The following is a 27454-nucleotide window of genomic DNA, read 5'->3' on the forward strand; positions in this document are numbered from 1 at the left end:
CGGAAGGTGGTTGTTGTCCGAGCCCAAGCAGGTTTGAAAGTGGGGGTCGGGCCGAGGCTGTGGTTGTCTGTTGCCGAGGCCCCGCTTCCGGGCTAGGCTGTCCCTGCCGGCCCCGGCCCCGCCTCCCCTCGGACCCCTGGGTCCCAGGTCAGGGTACCCGGCCTGCGCGTGCCCCGTCCGCCTCAGTCCGCTGTCGACCCGGCCCACACTGCGGCCCCACGGCAGCCACCATGTCCCTGCACGGCAAACGGAAGGAGATCTACAAGTATGAAGCGCCTTGGACCGTCTACGCCATGAACTGGAGCGTGCGGCCTGACAAGCGCTTTCGCCTGGCGCTGGGCAGCTTCGTGGAGGAGTACAACAACAAGGTGGGCCGGGCAGGGGCTCGGAACCCAGTGTACGGGGAGCGGGCCCCTGGAGCGCCTTTCCGGGCGGGAGCCCAGACCCCAGGACCCTCCTGTGGACTTGCCTTAGTGCCACGGAGCGGTTCCTCTGAGTCTGGTCTTGAGCAGAGGGTTTCGCACTTTCAGTTAACCCGGGCACCATTCCTGTGTAGTCAGGAGTGTAGTTATCCCGTACCCCCATTTTACTTTGGGGAAACTGAGGCACGATGTGTGGCTTGCCGAAGTCAGACAGCTATTTCGCGGGGGAAACAGATCTCAAACCCGAATTTATACCCCACTGCTACGCCATTTATCACTCCTGTCTCCCTCCCCTCCTGCCGCATTGCTTCAGTTGGGGGCGGAGAAGGAGGAGGAAAGAGAGTGATGACTGTGAAGGATAATGCTAGCGATTCAGTTGGTGGTCACTCACTCCTGGCCATGCTGGATTTCTCTTAGGGCTGTTTACTGCTCAGACTTCTCCTTCCCCTACTCCCGGCCCCAGGTACTACTATTCATGGTTACCCCAGTCCCTTTGCCAGGATTGCCATTGCTACCTCCTATCTGTCCTTTAAAAAGAGCTCTCTTTTTGGAAATCTTGGCATGTAGCCTTGATCCTGCCAGTGTTTTCTGAATAGAGAAGGATGACACTTGCCATATTTTTCGTTGGCTTCTTTCATACTAATACAGATGTGTAACCGTGAATGTTAAGTATCCATCAGTTCGAGATGCTTTCGTAGAAGCACGGTAGTACGGGGAAGCTTATACATGTTGTGATTGTTAAGGATCAAAGCAACTGAAAGCCTTGACTAGTGTGTTGAAAGCTCTCCTCCCGGACAGTCATGGTGCAGGGGGGAAAGGCCAGGCAGGCTCGGATTGGGTCCCGTCTGGTTCATTTGACTAGCACATGTCAGTCAGTCTTGTTATTTCTGACCCACAGTTTCTTGTAGGAAAGGTGAAGGTCCCATAAAAAGACATTTGAACATTGTAAGTTTGTTTCCAGTTCTTTAGGAGCACAGCTGTTTCTCTAGAGTTAGGAACTTAACTTCTCTGGAATCCCCTTTGAGAAACTGATAAAAGTGAGGGACTCTCATTGCCCAGACATTGCATGTACACAATTTACAGACAAATACTGTGGAGTGCATGCTGATCTCCAAGTCCACCCATTACCGACAGAAACCAAGATGTCCTGAGCAAGACATAACTTTATTTTTTCTCTAATTCTTCTTTCTTTCTTACGGCCATAGTGGACAGCAGAGCTGGGAATGGAATTCATGGTCCTGGTTTGAAACCATGTTCGTGAAATTAAGAGCACTAGAACTATTGTTTAAGGATACATGTTTTTTAAAAAAGTAAAATATATGTCTTTTAAAGGGCTTGAGTCTCACAAGTAGATTTTTTTTTCCCTTTGCAAGTTCTTCCGGGGTTAACCTGCATGAGCAGTAGGTAGTTACATTTCTAAGAGAGGACTCACTGAGCCACAGTTAGGCTGCTGGTGGAGTCAGTGGCATAATTGGTGTCAGACCTCAGTTGCAGAAACTTTACCCCAAAGTTTGTCCTTTGGTTTAGTAACTGCACGAGAGCTCTTTTGTGTCAGGCACACAGGCAGTATGGCCTTAGTAGTGTAATGCAAACTGATAATCCCAGTAGTAACAGAATAAGCAGTTAACTATGTCTTAACTCACTCGTGTGATGTAGGTGATCAGTGTCTTAAAGCTATTGTGCCCCCATCTACCAAGTTTTTTGACTTGAGAGTGTGTGCACACACCCTGGACACCTTTGGTGATCGAAGTCAGTGGACCTTTTTTCATAATTATATTTTCAAATACATAAAGTACATAGGGTTATGAAGGAAGCCAGTTACATTGAACTACAGTTATCAAGAACATTTTAAAAAGTGATATTAATAATATGTATACTTGTATATTAACTCATTAAATTGCATAATTGATGTAATTATTACTGTGCTTTTGAAGTAGTAATGAGGGTTTAATAACATTTAAAGATGTTTAACAACTGTAATGTGATATGAAAAAAATCAGTGATTTATATTTGTGACAAAGACACAGAATGATGCTGCTGTAACTGCCTCCATTTATAATAGAAGAAAATGCTAAATTTCAACCACGGGTTAGTGAGAATATGAATGTAACTTTTTAACTCAAGTTCATGGATCCCAAGGTAAGAAATCCTGCTGTAGAGGATCTGTGGCTAGGGGCTGGTGGCTGGTACATTGCACTTTAAAGCAGTGATACTCAGGCTCAGTTTTGGAGAAAACTTGACATGGAGGTGCCAGACTTCATAATTTTGCAGGGATTTAAAAATAATTGGTTGGAATTTTCAGACCTTTGGTTTATGCTTGCCCTCATCGGTGGTTGACAGCAGGACAAAATAAATGGGCATAGCAAATTAATGTTGGTGAAAAGCCCAGAAATGGTCTTTTTTTACTGTGGAGACATTGACTGTCAGAAAACATGGTTATATATTTTTAAAGTTTATATTAATGTATTCATGTTTTCCTACAGTAAAATTATGCCTAGTTGGATGGAATTAAATTCCATCTAACAACTTGAAGTTGTTAGAACTTCAAGAACGACTTAACTTTCAGGTGTTCCAACATCTAAATAAATCTGGAAATCATTACAGGGTAAAGAGCAGGAATCTGCCCCATTATCGGCCATTGTGTTCTCTGTTCCCTGTGGTTTTTGCTGGGGGATGCAGCAGCCTTGGTAGTGCAGCAGTGGTTCTCTAAGTTTTCTCGTGGGTGTGACATCCCCCGAGGGAGGGGCACATTCCTGGGCTCCACCCTCAAAGTTAACAGACACTCAAGTCATTCAGACACAGGTGGTCCCGGTGGCACTCTAAGAACTTTACGCTGGAATTAACCTTGGCATCTGCTGACCACAGGCGGGAACCTGATCTTTTTGTATCCGTAAGTGCCCAAACATTGGTTCTGTCCTTTCATCTGATGCAAACAGCTCTGTTATCAGATAGCCAGCCTCCTTGAGGTAGCCTGGATTGAGATCTCGGGCCTGCCCTTTCCCAGTTTTGTATGGCCTTGGGCAAGTTAACTTCTGAGCCTCAGTTTCCTCTCTGTAAACAGTAAGAAGTAAGATTAAATAAGCTAATGTACGTAATGGAACTCTGGCACCTAGCAGTTGATTTAGAAATGTTAGCTACTATTTAATCAACATCATTATTGTACCTGTAACTGAAATATAATCAAAGAGAATTACATGGGTATTCGGTAAATTTGACTTCTGAATTTTCCAAAGAGGAATCAGGAACTTGGGAGAGAAAGTTACCTTAAAAGGTCATAAAGTTCATTCATTTGCTTTTTAAAGACTGAGGGGTGGGGACGATGGGGCGGGGGCGAGGGGCGGGGCGGGAGCGGTGAGCAGGGGAAGGTTGGATGATTCCCACGGCTTGTTTCAACTAAACCCATTCTGTGGTCTGGAAGACTACAAGTACTGTAACGTACTAATTTAAGCCCCCTTTCTCTTGTTCCACCAGGCTTAGGCACAGTAACTCCGATATAAGAACTCTGGTCTTTCATCTGAGTTTGTTTGTTTTTTTAAAGATTTTATTTATTTATCCTTTAGGGGGAGGAAGGGAGACAAAGAGGGAGACAAACATCAGTGTGTGGTTGCCTCCCACGCACTCGCTACTGCGGACCTGGCCTGTAATCCAGGCATGCGCCCTAGACTGGGAATTGAACCCTCAAAGGCCCTTTGATTCAAAGGCCGGCACTCAGCCATTGAGCCACACACCAGCCAGGGCCCTTCGTCTGAGTTTTGGCAGTATCTGCGGTGTTTTTGGGGGTGAGATTTCCTGTCCTTTATGGGGAAAGATAGGCAGCAGTATGTGGCATGTTTCAGGGTTAGTTTTGAATAGGATTGATAGGATGATGGGGATTTATTTTGCCCTAATTTTAACTTAAGTGATTACTTGTGCTTTAATATTTAGCATCTAGGACACATTTTTGAGGTTGTGAGGAGTGAGACTATAGGTACCTGATGCTTTTTGAAAAATACTGGTAGTGAATCTGGGTAAGATTACTTTGTACTTGAAATACACAGAAGATGAATGCTCACTTTGTCAACCTTTGTTGATTCCTCTGAGATTTTTTTAATGCAGAGTTACTTTATGTATTTGGTGAGTAATTATTTTGACTCTGCTATGTTATTTTTTATCTCTCAGTATTTGTGGTAGCCCTTCAGGATCCTCATTTATTGCTCATTAATTCAGCAAATATGTATTGAACACGTACATACGTGTTTTAGGCACAGTGGTGATACTCGGTAACCTGTAGCCTACATTAGCAGACATGAGATTGGCAATAAAGAAAATTGTTATAGTACACAAAAGTATTTTTGACAGATATTTAGACTTTTGGATGTTTTGCAGGGTTCCATCCCCACTGGCAAGACTGTCAGCAGGGGAATTGAAAAGATAAAAACTCTTCTGCTTTTAACTTCCTCCTTTCTTTTTTCTAGACAGTGAGAGGACTAATTCCTTCATAGGACCAACTGGATAAAAGTGCTTTTTGCCCTAACCTGGCTCACACAGACATACTGGAGATGCTGTGATTTGAACTATGAATGAATCCGTGTTCTCTAGGTAGTTGGGCCTGCGTGAGGTGGCGGTGCCTAGTTGGCCAGCCTCCGTGCCAGGAACTGAAGGGGCGCTGTGTCAGAGTTCATCTCAGTTTGACAAGGCAGGGTCTCTGCAGACACTGATCAGCAGCAGTCAGGAACAGACTGGGAGGGAGGACAAATGGAAAAGCCCAAGAAAACCTGCTTTATGCTCTCAGAATTTGGCTTTAGCTTATTTTGGTTATAGTAACAACTTTGGGAAAATATCCCACTGACTGGAATGGTATATTGATTTGGATAACTTGGAGGTGTAAAAAAATTACACATATACATACATATCAGCCTTCATGTCCTGGTATTGGCACGTTGTGTAGTGAATGGAATGCACAGTTTCCTCCCTCAGGAAGCTTTGACAGGCTAGACATGACATCTTTTCATTTTTTTAAAAGACAAGCTTTTATGAGTAATAAATATAAGCATTATGAGTAATGTGAACAATAATTTATGTTGTTATTCATTAAAGTAATAAAAATGAAAGTGAAGATGTGGTCATGCCTTCAAGGAGTAAGTATCTTACATTGCATATCTGCTCCTTAGAAGACATCTGACACAGTAGAATCCATAGTTTAAGTCAAAGTGATCGCGTTTCACAGCTGTTTCTTTTTAGGGGCATTTGTTTCACATGTCGTGGATAAAGTGTTGTGAAGCAACAGCTACAGGAAAGAGCAGAGGTGGGAAATACGAGAATTTTAGCAGGAGGTTGGGAGCCTGGGGAGAAAAAGGCAGAGGGGTTTCCTACCTGTTGGTAATAAGATGATTAAAGTTAGATAATTTTTCCTTAATGTTCTGACAAGCACTGAGGAAAGATGGCAGTATAATGAAGATGAAATGGGTGTAGGGAGATGCTGAGAAAGGGTATCTGTGGCTGCAGTTTTAAACTCAGATGAGCAGTTTTCCAGATAGGATTTTGATGAGTATAATCAGTGATCCCTTATTTGGGACAGTGAAAAGAGGATGCACCGGCTGGCAGCAGGAGATTCTTCAGACCCTATTTGACACTTTGGGCAAGAAGGGAGCTAAGCTGTACAAGGAGACACAGAAGTACCATCTTCTCTAGAAGCGTTAGGTGAGGCCGCCTGAACAAGTGATTAAATTATGAGCAGCTTGGCAGCTCCTCATCTCTGTAAGCTGGGGAGATGGAAAAGCTTCACATGTTTCTGCTAACTTGGCATATGGTCATGACCTCTTTCCCGCAGGAACCATCTTTACATCATTGAGGAAGAACTTGCCCCATTCAAAAGGAACCAGCACAGTAGCTATAGAAAGACACACTGTAAGAAAGGAAGGGGGGGGAATGGGAAACAAGTGGCAGGTAAAGTACCCACACTAGAAAAAAAGGGTTTTTTACCTTTTTAAAATTTTTTTACCAGTTGAAAATTAGTGCTGGCCCTGCCACACAAAGTCAGAGAATTTAAGAAAATAAAGACCTCCAAGCAGAGATACAGATCAGGTAAAATAAGTCATGGTGGCAGAAGAAAAATATCAGCAGGTAGAGCCCAGGAAAATAGTGGAAGCAAAAACAAAAATGATCACAGAATTAAAAGAATAAAAATGGATACCACTGCTGAAAATACAGTGAGGGATAGGGGAGACATTGAGAAAATGAAATGGAAATAATTAAAAAGAACATACTAGATACAGAAAATAATGAAGATCTAACTTATATAATTGGTGTTCCTGAAGAAGACCAAAGAAATGAAACACAAAAATTCAAATATGCAGTTAAAGAAATAACGGAAATAAAGGTTTGAAGTAAAGAAAAATGGGCACGGAACAGTTGGCAATAAAACATTTCCTAGGAAAGTTTTTATTGTTCATTTTAAAAGTGACCAAAGAATGTTTTGAATGTCCAGGCAAAATAATCCAGTCCTCCTGAAGAGAGAGGGGAGGAATTAGGCCAGCCACATTTGATAGAAGCTGTTGTAGATTGCACTACTATAAATAACTTGGTAGGAGTGTGAGTTGCTATAACCTACTTAGAAAGTAAATCAGCATCTATTAAAATTTAAAATGCACATACCTTCTAATGCTCTTGAAACTCTGGCCTCCAGAAGTAATAACAGCAGGACACAAACACGTATGTCCAAGGCATCAGATGTTTTGGATCACTTAAAAGAATGAGTTGGACCTACATATTGACCTGAGTGATGCCCATTTTTTTACTTAGTAAAAAATAGATTTACAGCATTGGGTATAATATCCCATTTTTTCCTGAAAGTTGAGGGAAAACTTTAATGTAAATTAAAGTGTGTAAATATGGTTGAGCATAGAGAAGAGTGTGGAAGCAACACACACTGAGTTAATAATGTGATATATTGGGAATGGGATGAGGGAGTTGGTAACTTTAATATACCTATACTTTGATTTTATACGATGGTTTACACTTTATAATTCTCTTACAATCTAAAAGTACATTTAAAGAATAAAATAAACCTAATTGAAAGATCATTAAGATAGGTAAAACTTATGTCTGAGTAAGAAAATGATAGAGAATATAATGGTGAGGGGTTCGGTGCAGGATTTGGTTTCTAAATTCTGTTACTCACCCACTTTCCCCTTTGGGCCTTTTTTTAAGGAAGTTATATACAAATAATAGCCAAAGGAGAAATCTGGCTCCCCTCTATTAATAGCTGAAAAAGTACCCCCAATAAAAACACTGAGGACACTGGTCGGGTCGCTCGGTTTGTTGGAGCATCATCCTGATACACCAAGGTTGTGAGTTCAATCCCTGGTCAGGGCACATATAAGAGTCAGCCAGTGAATGTATAAATAAGTGGAACAACAAATTGATGGGTTTTTTTCCTCTTTCTCTTCTCTCTCTCTAAAATCAATAAAAAACCTTTTTTTTTAAGAAACAGGAATAAAGTTAATGAAAAGAATACAAGACTTCTACACTGAAAACTTCAAAACTGCTGAGAGAAATTAAAGAGAGCTGAAATAAATGGAGGATTGCTATGTTTAGGGGTTGGAAGACTCAGTATTTTTAGTATAGCAATTTTTCCAAACTGATTTATAGATACAACACAATCCCAATCAGAATTTCAGCAGGTTTCTTGTAGAATTTGATAAGCTGGTTTTAAAGTTTATAGAGAAAAGTAAATGTGTAGACTAGCAAAACCTCTTTGAAAAAGAACAACAAAGTTGGAGAACTCACACTGATTTTAGGACTTCACCAGAAAGCTGCTCCCATCAAGACAATGTGGTACTGGTAGCTGGACAGGCATATAGACCAATGGGACAGACAGAACAGAGAATCCAGAAATACATGCAAAAACACATGGTCAGTTGATTTTCAACAGAGAGGCCAAGGAGAAAGGAGAGTATTTTCAACAAATGATGCTGAGACAATTAGATATTCATATGTAAAAAAGTGAACCTTGATTTATACTTTGCATTGTATAAAACAATTAAAATGGATCAGAGACCTCAATATAAAACCTAAAACTACAAAGCTTTTAGAAGAAAATATTTGTGACCTGGGATTGGGCAATGATTTCTTAGCTAGAATACAAAAAACATGAGCTATAAAAGAAATGATAAACTGACATCAAAATTTTAAATTTCTCTTCAAAAAACATTGAAAGAAAATAATAGCCATGGCCTGAGACTATACTTGAGCAAAACACATAATTAGGGCCCTGGTTATTGTAGCTTAGTGGATTGAGCACTGGCCTGAGAACTAAAGGGTCACCGGTTCGGTTCCTGGTCCCCAGTTGGGGGCCTGCGGGAGGCAACCAGTAGATGTTCCTCTCCCTCCTTTTGCCCCTCTCTAAAATAAATAAATGAAGTCTTTAAAAACACACACAATAACTAGGGACTTGTATTTAAAATATACAAAGAACTCTGAAAACTCAATAAATAAGAAAACAAGCAACCCAGTAAAAACAGAAGTGAAACTATTCTATGTGCTACTATAACGATGGATACACATTATACATTTGTTAAAACCTACAGAACGTACCATACAAAGACTGAACACTAACTCTGGGCTTTGGGTGGTAGGTTCATCAATTGTTAACAAATACCAGTGGAGAAGACGGTGCGTGTGTGGGGGCAACAGGTATATGGGAACTTGGTACTTTCAGCCTGGTTTGTCTGAGTTTTTAAAAAATAAAGAATTTTTAAAGGGCAAAATATTTGAATGGACTTTACCAGAGAATAAATACAGATGGCAGATAAACACATGAAAAGGTGCTTAGTATCATTAGTTGCTAGGGAAATACAAATAAAAATACTGCTATACCTGTTAGAATGACTTAAAAAGAAAAGCTGGCAATACCAAGTGCTGACAAGGATGTGGAGCATGTGGAACTTCCATGTAATGCCAGTGGGGCTGCAAAATGACAAAGCCATTTAGAAACCAGGTGGGGAGTTTGTTTTTTAATAAAGGTAAACGTACACCATGACCCAGCAATTTCATTCTTGGTTGTCTACCCAAGAAAAGAAAGTTTGCCTACCCCCAAAAACCCTCATACATAAATGTTTATATCCATTTACATTAATGACGACAAACTAGAAATAACCCAAAAGTTTATCAACTGGATATAGTGATTCCATATAGTACAATATTATTCAGCAATAAAAAAAGACACTATTGATACAACACGGATGAATCTCGAGAGTGGCATGCTGGAAGCCAGTCACAAAAGACTCAATGCTATTGGCTCCATTTATCTTTTATTTTTTTAAGGGTTTTATTTATTTTTAGAGAGTGGAGAAAGGGAGAGAAACATCACTGTGTGGTCACCTCTTGCGTGCCTCCTCCTGGGGACCTGGCCTGCAACCCAGGCATGTACCCTGACTGGGAATAGAACCAGTGACCCTTTGGTTCGAAGGTTGGCACTCAATCCACTGAGCCACACCAGCCAGGGCAATGACTCCATTTATATGATATAGAAACGGCAGACCTATAATGGATCATGGGTTCCTTAGGACTAGGGATAGGGGATTGACTGCAGAGGAGCTCCAGAACTTTGGGGGGTGATATAAATGTTCTATATCAATTATTTAGAGAGGTTTACAAAACTATATACATTTGCAAGTGTGTATATTCCAAATCATTGACCTGTACACTTAAAGTAAGTGAAATTCTATTGTATGCATCTGTACCTACATTTAAAAAAATAGGAAGATACTGGTATCTAAGACTGAAAGTGAGACAGTAAAAGAAATTCTATTTTCTGTTGTATGGTTAGTTCTTCTCATTACAGATCTCTAGTGAAAATTCCCCATCCCATCTTCCAGTTGGTGGACGGTCATAAGTACATACCATGGCGTTTTCCACTGAGCCATAGTGGGAGTCAGTATTGGCCCAAAATTGACTCTTCAGGAAAAGTGACGAGAACCAGGGAACTTTCTCATCAATGATATCAACTTTTTTTTAAGTTCTCGATTGCTCATTTCTCACACTTTTTTGCATAAACTTGTTACTAGCCAGTGGGGGTGAGGGTCGTTTTGTTGTATGGGGCTGCGCAGGGTCTAAATACCTACAGCCCTTTGAGACAGTGGAGTAACTGAAAACATACTTTATCAGATGCATCAGGGCTGCGGCAGAAGGTATAACCTGCTGGGCAGATAATGCAGTTCTGGGTTAGAAGTGCAGGATTTGGATCTGAAAACCTGTCCTCAAGTTTTATCTCTGCCTCTGACCAGCTTTGCAGCGTTGACTGTGTAACCCAACCCTCCGAGTCTGGGTTTCTTCCTCCGAGCAATGGGGTGGTTGGACTAGATTCCCTCTCTCTGTAGTTGCTTTCAGCTCTGCAGTACCTTGTCAGGACTTGTCACTGACAGCCTTCTGATGTATTTGACACCGCTCCAGAAAAAAACATGTTTATATGGCTCAACTGTGTTGTGTTACAGGTTCAGCTTGTTGGTTTAGATGAAGAGAGTTCGGAGTTTATTTGCCGAAACACCTTTGACCATCCCTACCCCACCACAAAGCTCATGTGGATCCCTGACACAAAAGGTGTCTATCCAGACCTACTGGCGACAAGTGGCGACTATCTCCGAGTGTGGAGGGTAAGCAGGTGCTCGCGTGTCGGCTGCTGTTAGCAGTATGGAGTCATGGAGACCAGACTGGGGCTGGAGGCAGTGAGTGCCATGGCAGCCCGGGAGGAACAGATGCTTACGGGTCTGAAATGACCTGGTTTGGCTCAGCAGATTTCCTAGTAAACCTAGCCAAGATTCCTGGAAGTCGGCTGCTGGCTGCAGCCGGCCCTGGAAACCCAAGGCTCCGTTAACCTGATACAACCTTTGTGGGGGTGGTGATACTTGAGGCCTCTTATTCTGTTTATAGCCAAGATACTTTTGAGTAAATTAAACAAACTACCAGGCCACTGACTGTAGTGAAGTGTGTGTGGATTATGGAGCTTCACCTCCCCCCTCAGCTGAGCTTACGTTTAGCTTATCAGCAGTGGCATCTCCTAGCCTAGGGGTGTAGTCCCCAGCCAGGCAAGGTACCAAGATTCATTCTGGGTAGGGCAAGGTGAGAAGAACTCTCTAGAAAAATTTGGAAAACAGCTAGGCAGAGAAGAAAGCTTGGAAAGAAGTAGTACTCAGGGAGTTCCTCTGGGTTTTATTACTCTTTATGATAAAAATGCTCTGCTCCCTGCCACTCCCATGTCTTATATTTACTAAGATGGCATCTAAATGGGGCTTTGAAGATTTTTGGTGACGATGAGACTGGTTGATTTTGTGTGCGTGTGTTTGTTTTTGTTTTAGGTTGGGGAGACTGAGACCAGGCTGGAATGTTTGCTAAACAATAATAAGAACTCAGATTTCTGTGCTCCTTTGACCTCCTTCGACTGGAATGAGGTGGATCCTTACCTATTAGGTAAGGGAGTGAGGGAGGCTAATTCCAGTTTGAAGAAACAAAGATAACATTTTCTCAGCTATGACACTGGGCCAATTCATAACTGGGGCCCGAGGTCCATGCATCATCCTAGAATGGGGCCAAAGAGACTAGATGTGGGATGTGGTTATTAATTCCTTGCATGGAATCGAGCTTCCTGTGTATGTATGGTTTGTCTCCAGTGAGAGTCTAAGGTCCTAGGGTAAGGACTGAACACTTGACTATTTTGGGCTCTCCTGGTACCCTCCCTGCTCTAGGAAGTGTTTGTGGCCTGTGGTCTCCTGTGCTGAACAGGTGAGTAGGCACAGGGAGAGAAGGCTGCCTGGGAACCTCACTCCCCTCGGCCACTGACACACGCTCTGGTTGTTTCCAGGTACCTCCAGCATTGATACGACTTGTACCATCTGGGGGCTGGAGACAGGGCAGGTGTTGGGGCGAGTGAATCTTGTGTCTGGCCACGTGAAGACCCAACTGATCGCCCATGATAAAGAGGTAATGATGCTGTCCCCCTTCGGCTCTCTGTGCCTTCACTGTTGTCGGGCTGTCCTCTCACTGTTTGGCAAATGCTGCAGAAATCGATGCTAACATCATGTCTAAAGTGAAAATACTAATGTGTCAAAACAGTGGAAAACAGCACTGTTGTAAAGGGGTGCGTTTTTTGACTGATAGAAACAACTTGTTGTACAATCTGTTATTTTTCTTTTCATGCCAGAGATTGCTGTTTTTTAATAATGAACTCTCTTGTAGAGAAGTTCATTTAATCACATCATGAACCTGATGTGATTAAAAATTAATCTCAGAATAACACTTATCTTGAAATATATTTGCTTTCTGGGAAAGGGGTAGAGAGAGGGAGGCAGGAAGAGGGAAATTTCCTGGAAGTTAAACCTAATTCATCAGTTTTTCTTAACTTATTTTATGAAATTCTAGTGTGTTCACTTAATACTTAAAACTGTTTGGAATTGAATATGGTTTATCTTGATGATGATGTTTCTCCTGTGTGTATTATAAACTGCAGGAAGCTCTTCATGATTGGGTTTTAATTAGAGCATTCTTATGAGTGATTTTTGGAAAATGGACATAAATCTTTTCCTCCCAGAGCTGCTGCACGTCCCTAGAATTCTGATCTCCTGTGGGCAGAGTTTCCTTTCCTCTTCTACTTTACCCTGCACAGCGAGGAATATTGTTATATGTTCAGGTGAAGAGGATGCCTTGACCTTAGGTCAGAAGCTTGAGGCCATTTACAGAATGGGAAGTTGGTGACCAGGTTATCCTTCTTAGTAAGGGGTTGTTCTTTGGCTTTCTGTGCTCCTAAGGGTAAGATCTGTTACAAGACTGCTGGACTGGGCTGCTGCTGAACCAAGGGGCAAAGGAAGAGTTTGTCCTGCAGAGAGGACCAGTAAGGAACTTCTGGAAACCCTCTTGACATCCAGTGGAACAGGTCGCTACATTTTAGTTATGTGACAATTTAGTTTGCTGTTCTCTGTCAGGATCCAGTCCAGAAAACCAGAACTACTCTAAGTGTGTAAACATGGGATTTAATACAGGACATTGCTTACACAGGTGATGGTAAAGCCAAGCGGCCACACTGGCAACAGTGAGGTAATCTAGAGAACAGGAGCAGCAGGAAGTGGCGCTGCCTCTGGGCCAGAAGGGCCCAGCGGCTGAGTTTACCTGGCAGAAGCTGGAACCACGGAGGGGACGTGGCTGTTGCCAGAGACGCTTCAGGGGACAGAAGGAATGGAGAAGAAATACATTTGTGTCTTCCTACCAGAGGAAATGGCCAGGGCCAGCAAATAGGCCCTAGACTGACACCCTGGCCTGGAAGAAGTGAACCCGAGGACAGTTGCTCTGAGAGAGACAGTGATATCTCCCAGCACCTTTGGTTTTTCTCAGCCTGCCTTTCTCTCTCGAAGTACAGACTTGTTTGGGGCTCTCGTTGTGCATGGGAGACTGGTGTAGAGGAGGGTAGCATGCACGTGGGGTTGTTATCTTCCCTTGGATTCTCGTGAACCACACTGGTAGAACTGCAATGAAGCAGGCAGATAAAGCTGAGAGAGCTTTATACACCCGGCCACATTGCCCGTGGTACCTTGTCGCTCAGTGATGCTGCTGTGGTGTCCCTGTTCTTGGGAGTTACTGAGAGCCGGCCCCAGGGTGTGTGCACACACTGATAAACACACGCCTGCCCTCACTCAGCTGGGCAGTGCTGGACAGAGCCTGGAGCTGCTGGGCCTCCCTGTGGTGAGCTGGCCAGTTCCCTTTGGAATCATTCCTCATTCCTACCATAGAAAGAGAGGCGTAATTTCTTCATAGAGAAAAAGGGAGGTTGTATAGAAACAGGTGCTCATTTGGCAGTGTCCCTTAGTGGGCAGAACCTTAAGAAGGCTGGAGTCACGGCATTTAGTGAGAAATTCAGTTTTTGGAGGAAAACTGAAATTCCAGAAATTGGGTGTTACTAACCTTGACCCCAGAAGATGGGTTTTGTTTTTCTTTCATTTGTTTTTCTTTTTCAGTTTCTCTCTGTCTCTCTGCTTGTCTGGCTCTGGCTTTGTCTGTCTGTCTCTGTCCTTTCTCTAAAGCTCTCGGTTGCCCTCTGCCTCTATTTTCTCATAGACAGCAGTAGCGATCAGTGTTTGCAGCAAGTAATAAATACAGAAAACAATGATTCAAAACAAGTCGATTCACTTATGAATGCAGACCAACTAGGAGAAGAAAGAGCATGTCTTAGGACAAGAGAGTGATGTTAAACCTCTTCGTGAATACAAGAACGCCTCCCATTATTTAAAACTGCTGTTACTTCTTGCAAATGAGTCTCAGGTCCAGGTTTCACAGCAGAACCAGCTTGGCTGTTAAGTGGCCACAGGAGGGCTGCTGCCACCTCTCTAATTGACGATCTTGGCCTTAGTGTGGTCACGGATCTGCCTCTTAGTGCACACAGATGAAAGCCACCAAGGCCTAGGAAATAAATGTCTCAATCTTGAGTTGTGGTAGAAGACAGCCCCTGGCTCTGGCTTCCGCTGAGCCTAAGCATGCAGAACACTTGCTCAGTGTACTTCTGTATTGTTGGTCAGTAGGATATATACTCTTTGTTCTGTCGCATGGGTTGGAGGCAGAAGACTTGGAAAGCGCATGTGGGAAGAAGCCAGCCAGTTTCCATAGCAGAATGATCTTCGCTTTTTGGGAAGTCACTGATGTTAGAGTTTTTGAGTTCCAGACTGGTAGACACTATCTGGCTTTATTTAATTCCTCCTGTGTTGTGAACAGGGGTATAGATGGACTAGGGATAACAGATTTCCCTGGTATGGGAAAAGGAGGTAATGGTTTGGGATCTGACTGAACTGTCTTATTCACCAACAGGTCTATGATATCGCATTTAGCCGGGCTGGGGGTGGCAGGGACATGTTTGCCTCTGTGGGTGCTGATGGCTCGGTGCGGATGTTTGACCTCCGCCATCTAGAACATAGCACCATCATTTATGAAGACCCACAGCATCACCCACTGCTTCGCCTTTGCTGGAACAAGCAGGACCCTAACTACCTGGCCACCATGGCCATGGATGGAATGGAGGTGAGCACCCCGCTTCAGGATAGCATAGGCCCTGCCACCTAATTCAGGTTCTACTTCATATATCAAGAACAGTGGTTCTCAGCTGGTAGCAGTTTTCTTCTGGTGGATTTTTTTAAATGTCTGGAGACAGTATTGATTGTCCCATATCAGAAGGAGTGGGGCGGTGCTATTGGCATCTGGCGGGCAGAGGCCAGGGATGCTGCTAAACCTCCTGCAGTGCACAGGACAGGGCCCCACAACAAAGTATTATCCAACCCCAAACGTCGGGAATGCTGAGACTGAAAAAACCTGGTCTAGAACAAGTACAATGTGTTAAGAACTTTTAATACTCGAAGAGTTGAAGTTGGTGTCAAGAAAAGCAACATGTGAAAAGTAAACCAAATCATATGTGTTCACAGTGTTGAGTAAAACAGTCCGTTTCCCCCTTCTGTAGTCAGGACAGATTCTTCTAGCTTTAGCAAACAAACATGGAAACAGCAGCTCTACCCTGTTACTTGGTAAAAGCAGTAAGTTGTGGGTAGAGATGATGCAGTGATTAACTTTCTTTTGTGGAGCAGGTCCCTCAGACTCCTTACATTCCAGATTCTGCTTTGGGGGCAGAGAAGGCTGAGCATGCACGGAAACTCAGCATGCGCACCTAAGGGGACTTGGTGCAGTATCCAAGTTCAAGTTACCTGCTGCTGGATCCTCCCTTCCTTATCAGTCCGAAGACCTGTATTGCTTTAGATACAGACTGTCAACTACCTGTGTCTTCTTTGTTTTCTTTTTCCTCAATCCAGTGGCTACTTTCGAGACAGAGACCCTATGTATCTAATAATCTTTAAATCCACACATGAAGAAGGTTTGCTTCAAAAAAATGTTTTTCACCCTGGCTGGTGTGACTCAGTAGATTGAGTGCCAGCCTGCAAACCAAAGGGTGACTAGTTCAATTCCCAGTAAGGGCACATGCCTGGGTTGCAGGCCAGGTCTCCTGTAGGGGGCGCACTAGAGGCAACCACACATTGATGTTTCTCTGCCTCTCTCCCTCCCTTCCCCTCTGTCTGAAAATTAAATAAATAAATATTTTTTTCTTGTGTAGTGTCTTTGTTTGTTTTTTCTGTCACACTCTGAAGTTCCTGGGCCTTTTACTTGTTATTTCTGCAGGTAGTGATTCTTGATGTCCGAGTTCCATGCACACCTGTCGCAAGATTAAACAACCACCGAGCATGTGTCAATGGTATTGCGTGGGCCCCACATTCATCCTGCCACATCTGCACTGCAGGTAATCATGGCGGGGGAGGGGCCACCTGGGGAGGGAGAGGTGAGAAGATCTTTCTCTTCTTAGAATTGTAATCTTACTATTTTTCCAAGGATAGTTTGAAAGATTTGCACAAAGTAACTCAATTAAGAGCTTCCCCACACTTGTGAAACTGAAGCAGTCCGATTTTCCAAATGCTCTTGTATTCCCAGTGAGATCAGAGCATCTTCCATTTACTATTTACATCGTGTATCAGTTATAGGCTTGTGTCTCCTACTGTTCCCCACTGCCCTCCCGAAATCTAGATTGACACAGAGGACTCAGATCCAGGAATGTGGGCAGTCTGCCTTAGACACAACAGAGTTGTGGGACTGCCGTGACAGGTATCTCCCTTGGGAGATGTAAGGAACCTAGAGGGAGCTCTGGATGCATTGAAGGGCTCTGCGTGGCCTGGCTTGGTCAGTGGTGTGTGACTTGTAGTTTTCATTTCCCCGTTTGCCAGACCAAAAAGAGAACTTCTTAGAAATAGGCTAGTTATCAGTGTGCTTTTATTTTAGAAATAATATAATTCTCTTATTAAAAATTAAAACAGTACAGAGGCATATAAGATAGGAAAGGGAAAATCTTTTCTATTTCCTATCCCATTTCCACCTCAGTTGTACTCTTCATAGGTGACCTCTAACAACAGTTTGTGTGTCTCCTTCCAGTCCTTTCGGTGTGGATATATGCAGATGCATAGTCTCCCACCCCCCTTTGTTATACACAGATGGGATTTCACTCTAGCCCCATAGCGTTTTGCTCCTTATCTTTGTCAGTGTCTAGGGTTTCCTTCTAACATATGAGTATTCCTCTCGCTAATCAGTACTGTCCTCATTTCCTTGTTCATTGTGGAGCCAAAGGAGCAGTGTAGTAGCTAGGTGGTTTTCTGCCATTTTAGCATTAATTTGAAAGGTTTATGAAGCTTTTGCTGTGTTGGGCCTTTGCTTGTGTTTGTGCGTCTCATGGAGGGGCAGTTAGGGCCCTGCCACCTTCCTCTGTACCTTACTCAGCTTGTGGTCTGATTTCTTCATTACCGCCCTGTTTTTTCCCCCAGGGGTGTGGATAGAAAGGGGTGGGTGAAGGGAAAAATAAAGGTGTGTAGTCCATTGTTCATGGGGAACAGGGATGTTACCCCCAACAGAAGTCCATCATCTGCTCCTGCGGCTGCCTTTTTTTTTTTTTTTTAGAGAGAGAGAGAGGTGAAGGGAGGGAGAAAAGAGGGAGAGAATCATCAATTTGTCATTGCCTCTTGCGTGCCCTCTACCGGGGACTTGGCCTGCAACCCAGGCGTGCGCTCTGACTGGGAAACAAACCAGCTCCCCTGTGGTTTGCAGGCTGACACTCAGTCCCCTGAGCCATACCCCCCAGGGCATTTTACTGCTGCCTTTGTCTGGCTGCTGCTGTTGTGTGGGTTGCACCTGTCTCTTGAGTCCCTTCAGTGGAAGGAGGTGCTACTGAAGAGTGTGCTTAGTTGAGCATCGAGGAAAAGGAACTTAGTGCTTTAGAGGTGCTGAGTGTTTAAAACAATTCCCCAGATCTCTTGATAGATTGTCACCAGAAGGGCATCTCACACCTTGCCTGGGCTAGTTACACAGCTGTGGCAGGAGGCCTGTTAGGATTTAGTTTTTTCAGGTCCCCTGTGTATCAGAGACAGGCTTTCCCAACAGGCTGGGCCGATGGGGTTATGAGACACTGTGATAGCGAAGATCCTTGCTTTTCTTTTTCTTCTCTTAGATTGAGAACTCACTATTTTGATTATAAAAGTAACATGATCACATTGCAGGTCACTTTAGAACTAGAAAAAGTAAACCTAACTGACAGCCTTGCCATCCTAATAGTATCACTGTTCTCGTTGTGATATTATTTCCTTCTAGTCGCCTTTTGTGTGCTTTTATATTTGTTTAAGGTAACCACCTTCTTCCTGGGTTCTTTTATTGGGGAAATTGTCTTTGTTTTCATTTTCTTTATTTTTATTTTTTACTTTTTAAAATAAATTTTATTTAGCCCTGGCTGGTGTAGCTCAGTGGATTGAGCCCGGGCCTGGGATCCAAACAACCGCAGTTCGATTCCCAGTCAGGGCACATGCCTGGATTACAGGCCAGTTCCCAGTGGGGGATGCAGGAGAAGCAACCATACATTGATATTTCTCTCCCTCTCTCCTTTCCTGCCCTTCTAAAGATAAATAAATAAAATATTTAAAAAATAAAATAAAATAGATTTTATTTACTTATTTGAGAGGGAGGGAGGGAGGGAGGAAAAGAAGATGAGAACCATCGATGTGTGAGAGAAACATTCATCATTTGGCTCCCCTTTGCATCTTGACCAGGGACTGAACCTGCAATTTGACCATGTGCCCCAACCTGGAATCCTTCACTTTGCCAGAGGGCCCCTAACCAAGCCACACAGTCAGGGTTGTTATTTATTTATCAATAAGTTTACATCCTTGAGGGGCACAGCATTGCATGGATTCTGGGCCCAGTGGTCTTGGCAGGAAGGTTGCTGCGGAATTCAGCACGGGCCATGCCACTGTTTGCATGAGCACGAGTTCCCTTTCCCCAGAATGTCTGGTTTTGTTCGGTTTACCACCAGGAGTCACTGTGTTCTTTGCTTTGTACACATAAGCACATCTCTTGCCTAGAGAGAATTCAGTTTCACCTTAAGCACCAACACCTTCAATTTCAGGAAGAGCTGTGTGCTCCCTCTGGTTTCGGAGACCCCGTTTATAGCCAGCAAAAATGGCCTTGGACCACAGCTTTCTAGACATGTTTGTTGTAGAAGTCTGGTTCCTGGCAGGCTCCACAGGCTCCCAGATGGTTGGTGAAGAAGCGGGAAATTGTTTTTAATAGCACATGTCCACACAATACTTCATCTCATCTGTTTAACACCTCATTTAACTGTAAATGTCCATAAAATAGGGGAGAAGTTCCGTTAAATTGAATCATCAGAGAAGGATCTTTAATCACTCAAGTACCGTGAGTGGCTGAAAACGACATGTTTTGGAATCACTTTTATCTCATCCCATCCTCCTTTCCTGGTGCCCGCTCAGCTAAGATGAGCGGTGCCCACCAACTCCCATTCTGGCTTCCCAGCTCCGAGGCAGTGAGTACAGCCCTGGAACAGTCAGAGGCTCACTTTGAGTCTGCTCTGCCACTCACTGGCTGCAGAGCTCTGTGGTTTGGGGAAAGCCCCTTAACAGTTCTGAACCTCAGTTTCCTCATCTGCAGAGTGGGCTTAAAATAAAATCTTCCTCACTGGGGTTTTGGTGAACAGATGTTTTGTTACCTCTGACTACCACCACTACCAAATGCAGGGGTGGTTATCTTCTTTGCCTGAGGTGTGACCTGGCTTTCTGTGTCTCTAGCGGATGACCATCAGGCTCTCATCTGGGACATCCAGCAAATGCCCCGGGCCATCGAGGACCCTATCCTGGCCTACACAGCCGAGGGAGAGATCAACAACGTGCAGTGGGCATCAACTCAGCCCGACTGGATTGCCATCTGCTACAACAACTGCCTGGAGATACTCAGAGTGTAGTGTGGAGGCGCCACGCCCATGAGTCAGGGGCTTATGTATTTCCTGCCTCTGCCCCACCCCAAAGTAAGAAGAAACATGTTTCCAGTGGCCAGTGTGTCTTTCATTGCTTTGCACCTGCTATTGCCAGAAACTGCTCTAGGTGTTCCTGGCCAGTCACCCCATCACTCGGCGCCACACTCGGCGCTGCGGGATGCCTCCTCAGCCCAGGGCTGAGTTTTAAGATTTTTCTCTCCTTTTCTCTTCTCCTTTGGTTCCTCAATTAAAAACTTCTGTATATTTGTTTGTCAGCCATTGTGTTAATGAGCATTACCGGCACTGGGTGTGTTTGTATTCACCTGCCCCAGATGTCTGTCTGTCTGTTGCCCAAGGCAGCGCTCTGTGTCCATGTCCGTGTTAGCACTTAAGTGGGAACAAATAACCAATTTGAAGTTGTCTTTCCTCTTCTTATCTATGTCTGTAACAAATTTCAACTTTGTATATTTTTTATCTATCAGGCTAATTTTTTTATGAAAAGAATTTTACTCTGGCTTCTTCCTTTGTTTCGTGGTCCTCCCCATTAGCACCTTCCTCTTTTCCCTCCGTGTCTGGACCTGGCACTGGGCCCTTGCCCCTGTGAGCAGTTTGCCTTCTTGAATCACTGCCTGAGCAGTACGGACCTGTCTGGGAGTCCCACACCGCCCTGGTGCTCTGAAGTCGGCCAGCTCTCACACCTTTTCTCAGCCTGGCTCTTCTCAAGGGCATTCTGGGCTCCAAAACAGATGTGTGAAGCCTGCCGTTACTGCCTGCAGTACCTCTGTCCACCGCCCCAGGAGCCTCCTGAGAGTGTGCCTCAGCCAAGGTGGGCTGGTTGGGTACTTGAGGAAAAGGGGTTCAGGAAAGCTGAGCCTAGAGCACGTTTCCAGTACATAGTTTCCGAGTCTGTTTTTCCTTCCAGATAAAAGCCCCAGGCATTCTCTTTCGTATGTTGAACGATAGGCAAGAATAATGCATAAGCTGAACTTCAGTATGTCTGTTTAGTTTACTGAGACTGGTGGTCTGTCAGCCACTCTTTGGATTGAGTGCCCTGAGGTGAGACTCCAGTTTGAGGGACACACCTCTGTGTGTCTTAATCTGAAAAAGTCTCCTTCGGAGTGTGGGGAGATGTCACCTCCTTGTAAGGGAGGGATCGATAGGCCATCATGATTTCAGGCCATCATATAAATAGATAGTTACAAAAAGAACCAGAGACCCCGGGGTCAGCCAGTTAACAGCTCTGCGCACCCCTGTCAACTGTCCTGCCTCCAGGGTAGGTTCGGAGCGGTACTGGAGTTGGAGGCCGCAGGTGTCTGTTTCTGTTACGTGAGTAAGTTCCTCCGAGGGGGCTTGTGTGTGGCTCTGATTGTGGGCTGAGTTTGGGACACACTCAGAGTCTGGGCAGGAGTCTGCCTGGTTTGTCGTGCTCTGCCAAGTGGCGCAAGGTGTCTGAGACCCTGGGAGGGTAGCAGGCTTTCGGTCTGATGGTTTTGTCCATGGCGGCTCTGTCCTGCTCTGCCGTTCCGAGCCCTATGAGAGCTTTTCTGTTGTCTTCCTTTTCAGAAGCAGATGTATTTGTATCCTCAAAGTCATGGGTTGGTACTTTACTACCCAGGGGCTTGTCCCAAAGTAAAAAGCTCTTTTTTATTTCCCTTTCGACCGTTTTACTTTACTTTTTTATGCTAGTTTGGGGGCTCTTTGGCTGGTCACCTGCTTGAGGTTTGCTCCCCTGCTCTTACCACCAGACTCCCAGCATGTCGTGTGGAGATGCAGCGTGAGTGGGTCTTGGTCAGAGCCCTCCTCTGCTTATAGTTGTGTCGGACGGTTCCGGGGTCCTTCTCCCAAGGGTAGCCTGCTCCAGGAGGCCTTCGGTTCCCTCCCGTGGAAAAGGGTCTGAAATGGAGGTTAGGGTGATAGAGGGACCTGGTCCTGCTTCGCAGGGCTTAAGTATACTGAGTTCTGATTTAAGATTCCTTTCCGAGTCCGCATTTAAACGTGGTCTGAATGGTGAGAAGATTTGTCAATTAGAACTCGAAAACAACCTGGAGAAAAAAATTAGTTAATAGAAATTAGAATATACTTGGTTAACGTTGCTATTTATTCACCTACAATTTTGTTTTCCCCTTCCCTGTGGACTCCCAGCCCATCACCGTCCTTGGGCCCTGCAGTGCAGTCTGCCTCACCCCCATCTCCCTGAGCTGGCACGCACTCGCAGATGTCGGGACACTGGTATTTATTTGGAAGTCCCAGTTCCTACCTTCTTGTTCTGCCACAGGCCCAACGGCCTCATGTTTGAGGAGGGGATTTCTGTAGTCTTGAGATTTAGAAAGCCTCTCAGCCAGCCATGTTCCATGATGCACAGATCTGTTGTAGTTTCTAAAGCAAGGGTCTATTTAATTTGTTTAGATTCTCAAATTGACAGCCAGAGAGCATGGGTAGGAGGGTCTGCATCTGTTCTCCTGGAGTATGAGCAGAGCAGCTGCCAGGTTGCCTCCGGGCGGGCTATGGCGGCACCTCTGTGCTCTAGCTCTGATGGCCTTTTGGCTTGTTCTTGGCCCCTGAGCTGAAGCTACCCTCTGGTTTTTCTTGTCTGCCCTGAGGGGAAGTGGGGGAAGGTTCGGAATAAATTTGGCCTCAGGTTCCATATCAGAGAGCTGGTGAATGGGTACAGTCCTTCTAGAGCTTGAGCGTTTACTCTCAGGAGAGTTGGAACCCTCTCCTTCCAGGGAGAAATCTGGCTGCGAGGAGAGGACTTGAAGAGGGAAGATATTTATAACTAGGTGAGAATTTCTTATCAGAAGCAGATCGGCTCTCAGAGAACTGGTCAGGTTTGGGGAAGAAACAAAAAATTGAGATTTCTACAAGGTTTTGACGGTAGTTGTGGCTTTAGGAGATTTAGGATGTGGGAGAAAATCAATGGTAAGTGTTGCTTTAGATCAAAGGAGAAAATAGAGGGCAGTAATGGCCTGAGGTGGGGAAGTATTCAGACTCTGCTGTGTGGCCTGGGTGTCAGGGACCATTCATCTCTGATGCTGGGTAAGTGTGGGGACAGGGTGACAGCTCAGGGCAGGGGAGCCCCTCTCTGCAGTGATGTAGCTATGCATGATGTTTGGTGATGGAAATCTTCAGGTCTCTGGAGTCTAGTGATTGTCCCAGACCGTGGCTCTTCTTGGCTGTAGGTTCATAGAGCCGAAGAAGCAGAGGTTGTAGAGTCATTCGACTTTGCTCCACCTTTCCCCTTTCTCTTCCTCGTCTCTTCCGTCTTCCTTTCTACTGTAGAACTTTCTCCCTGCTGCGCCCTAGGCCTTGAATTCCTAGGCTATAAGAATAGGTAGGGGCTGTAAGGTTTTCTAAACATAGGAGGACCAGCCCAAGACCATGTGTCCCCCTTCCCTGGTTTGAGAACGTGGCAGTTCCTTCATCTGCTTGGCTTGGGGAAAGGGAAGCTGATGAAGTAGAAGTCTCAAAGCAGACTCTCCCCTTTACTCTGCACTCCAGGATGAGGAAGGAGGGCCATGCTTGGCACTTCGTTGGTTTTTTTACCTGGGAGGAAAGCTGAACTGAACAGTCACTGCGAACTTGGGGCCAGGCTCTCTAAGGATCGTCTTTTCTGTACTGGCTGAACCAGCTCCTGAGAAAGTCTCATGTTGCAGAGCCTTGCCCAACTCCCACACCTGCACCCTCTTCTCCCACAGTGGGCATTGCTGCTAATGGTCAAAGGCAAATACATGGGCCAGGTCCTCCCAGGCTACTTTCTGCATATTATGTTTTAAATATAGGACATGCAGGTGCCTTTCCAAAGAGGCTTGGGCTGGTTTATTAAACCAGAAACAAACAAGCTAACGAAAGTATGAACTCAAGAAGAAAGATGTTGGCAGTCTGTGTAACAGCTGGAAAACTTGTAAGTGCCCACCTTTGGGACAAGCGAGTGAATATGAACTTGTGGTATCTGCTATTTAAAAGAAGCGTTCTCACCTTGGGTTGATTGTGGTGTACAGTGTGTTATGACTTGTTGAGCTAAAGCTTTGACTTGCTTCTTGAGTCAAGTATGAATCATTTGCTTTGGTTCCTGTGTATTTTATGAACCCCTCTGTCAGTGACTTTCCATCCCTCCTCCCCTAGTGTGAATTTGTAGCATGATTGTACAAACCTCTATGTAGAAAATGGAGAGTTCTTGTTCTCTGAAATGTTAAGCTTTAGCCAATCAATTTCTGTCCCCTTTAGCCTAGTGTGTCTGAACTTACTTTCTTGTTATATATTTAAACTTTTCCTCTACACCATAGGTTTTGTAGCATCCTTTGGTCAGGTGACAAGGAAGCTGCCCCTTGCAGAACTGTACTGTAATCATTTTTTTTAAGATATTATTTTCACAGGACTGATTGTACACAGGGCTTTTAATAAAATTTTAACACTGTGCTGTGAAACCACAATGGTAAATCCCCATTGAAGGCTATTTCAAAGGCACCTGAAAGTGGAGTGTTATGTCTATGACTTTATTTCTTGCTTAATTAGGTATATTAAACCTAATTTTTACCTTTTCATTCTGTTTCAGCCTCCTGTATAAGACCATATTTTCTGTCCATCATACTTTGTAATAAAACTTGAACATGTATAGGTTGACTGAATTTCTTCTTGTGATGAATTCAGTTTTTCCCATTCTGCCACTGTGGTCATGTTTCAGAGACACTGGCTGGGGGATCCGACTCCACCCCAGCTCATCACTGTCTGACAGCCTGACTTACCACCTTTATCAAAACACACAGCACCTACTCCATGTCAGGGGCCGTGACCCTCAAGTTGTTCACAGCCTACCAGGAGACACCCACAGACACAAATACTGTCAGTGTCGTGCAGTAACAGGTGTGTGCAGGCTTACTGGTGGTCCTGAGGAGTTGGTGATCACCTGCGACCAGGTGGGAGCCAGGGAGGATCAGGGTAAACTTCACAAGACAGATACTTGAACTAGGTTTTGAAGGCTAAGTAGGTGTTCTCTGGGAATTGGGAAAGGTGTCTACGGCAGAGAAAATATCCAAGTACCAGTCTATAAATACAAGAAAGAGCGTGGTCATATTCAGAGAAGTACAAGTCCATGTGGGGTTTTTCTGTGGGGACTGGCAGGAAATGTGGCTAGAGAGGTAGGCAGAGCCAGATCAGAATCTTTTGTACTTTGCAGAAAGATTAGACCTTACTCTTGTATGAGACTGGAAGTATTACATAGAGGGAAGTCATGCTCAGAATTGCTATGAATCATTGAAGAAAATACTATGAAGAAAGTACCTTTGAGTGGGGGTGAGGGGGTGGAGACAGGCAATCAGTTCACCTATTAGAACAGTCAAAGTGAGAAAAAATAAAAGTCTGAACTAAGGAGCAGTGGGAAAGGAGAATAGGTCACAGCTGACAAGACTGAAGAGACAGGATAATCAGGATTCAGTAACCTTATGAAAGGATACAAAGAAATGCTAACTCCCAAATCCCATGGATTTGGACACCAGGCTCTAATGTGACGATTAGAGTTTCCACGTCCAAGCCAGTTTCCCCAAAGTGGTAGGATGGAAAAGGAGTTCTGTCCCCACTGCTGTCCAAATTTTGTTAGTCCAGGATGAATACTCCCCATCGCCCATTTATTTTTACTGTTGGGCCATTTTAAGGGAAGAAAGAAAAGTGAATTAGGATGGTCCGTGAGCCAGAATTTAGGAGTGTCTGCCATTCTGTTAGAAGAATGGAGTCAGGGGTGGCAGGGGGTCTGTGAGGGAGAAAGTATGTGCAGTGGGAGTTTCAGTTTCATGTGGCAAGAGGAGCATCTGCTGGCTCTATTAGAACCGTGCTGTGTGGTCTGACTGTGTACTTTTTTGGGAAATGCATGATTTTTGCTCTTTGTTTTTTTTTTAAGGGGAAAGTTGAGAGAGTAATACTGATTGTATTAATCTCAATAGACTGGGCTATGCTGCAGGGGAAAAAAACCCTCAGACTGAACACAACAAAAGTTTGGGGTTTTGCTTACATCAGCAATTTTCATCCGATGTGCTGTGAGAATTTTTAAATGCAATATGACTGTTTAATCAGGGGCACCGACCTCTTTTCCCTTAGATTGGCAAATAAAGTCAACAGCCAACACAACAATAGGTGTCCAGCGTGAATGAATCAGAATTATACCTAATTTTATTTGTCAGATCAGCAAAAAATGTATTTTTTGGTGAGCTGCAGAATTTTAGTAGTTGATGTGTGCCATGAAAGGAAGGAGATTAAAAATCTCTGGCTTACATGAAGTCCTTTGGAAGTTGCGCGTCCTCCCTGTGTAGGAAGCCATGTCATCCAAAACTTGTGGCTTCCATGGTCACATTGGAGGTGTGGGGGATGTTTTTCAGGATAGTCTTGGAAGTGTTTACTCGCTTTGCCCATATCTGTCAAATTTAGTCATGGGATTCCAGCATAACTGCAAGAAGGTCAAGAACGTAGTCTTCCCATGTGCCTAGGAAGAGGAAATAAAGTGGTGAATCAATAGCAATGCCTCTGCTATACCATCAAATTAGCAAACTGTCCGGACTAATAACTGGTGTCATCTTATTTATTTAGAGCTACCAGTATGGACAATGTACATTCATATCTAACAGAACGATGCCCTCAGCCTGTCTTTCACATCCAAGGCTCATTATTAATTTACGACTTCAGTGATCCCAGCAACCAGACCTCTACAGATTGTTCAGTCACCTCTGAATTTATCTTGAGACTGTAAATATTTGTTCAGACTGAGAAAGTGAAAAAAAACAACAAAAAAAACTTCCCTGCCATTCATCACAGATAGACAGACACAGAGAAAAATGGCTGCAAAGTTAATAGGAATCAATATTTCTGCTAAGCACAGTCTGCAACTTAAAGTGTCACAACAATTCCCTTCTCTGAGAGACCACTTTTTAAAGTCACTGAGAGACTTTGTTTTCTGAAATCATAAACTGTTAGAGAATTCGCTGTTTGAAATTCTGTCAGCAGGAATGAAGCCTTACAGTCTTGCTGAAAAGAACCTGCGTCATTTTGACAGGGAATCAGCCTTGATTTCCAGTCCAGGTGTGCAGCTTCAGAGCAGGGGTTTCTGAACACAACATTCTACATCTAACTCTGTAGTTTCTAAGGAAACTGAGCCCTGGGTCCACTTTGCAGACTAGAGCTGTTGTTGGTCCTC

The 27454-nt window shown here is 44.2% G+C and overlaps 1 protein-coding gene and 1 pseudogene across 1 annotated transcript; one reads left to right on the forward strand and one right to left on the reverse strand.

Annotated features, from left to right (window-relative positions):
* On the forward strand, window positions 1-24889 carry DCAF7 (DDB1 and CUL4 associated factor 7). The gene is made up of 7 exons (XM_037127990.2): window positions 1-368; window positions 10895-11053; window positions 11756-11867; window positions 12259-12377; window positions 15246-15455; window positions 16599-16716; window positions 20093-24889. Exons 1-7 carry the CDS (start codon window positions 231-233, stop codon window positions 20263-20265), a joined length of 1029 nt encoding a protein of 342 aa, XP_036983885.1. The 5' UTR covers window positions 1-230; the 3' UTR covers window positions 20266-24889.
* On the reverse strand, window positions 19167-19495 carry LOC119036283 (60S ribosomal protein L35a-like; annotated as a pseudogene).
* Window positions 24890-27454: the final 2565 nt, after the last annotated feature.

This window comes from Artibeus jamaicensis, unplaced genomic scaffold (genome assembly GCF_021234435.1).
Source record: "Artibeus jamaicensis isolate MK-2021 breed Jamaican fruit bat unplaced genomic scaffold, CSHL_Jam_final contig_1998, whole genome shotgun sequence".
NCBI lineage: Eukaryota > Metazoa > Chordata > Mammalia > Chiroptera > Phyllostomidae > Artibeus > Artibeus jamaicensis.

Excerpts from the sequence above, each read along its gene's own strand:
- DCAF7 (XM_037127990.2), top strand. The coding sequence starts at position 231 with ATGTCCCTGCACGGCAAACGGAAGGAGATCTACAAGTATGAAGCGCCT. Across the intron at positions 11,054-11,755 it reads ACTATCTCCGAGTGTGGAGG|GTTGGGGAGACTGAGACCAG; the intron begins GTAAGCAGGTGC and ends TTTTTGTTTTAG. Across the intron at positions 16,717-20,092 it reads CTGCCACATCTGCACTGCAG|CGGATGACCATCAGGCTCTC; the intron begins GTAATCATGGCG and ends CTGTGTCTCTAG.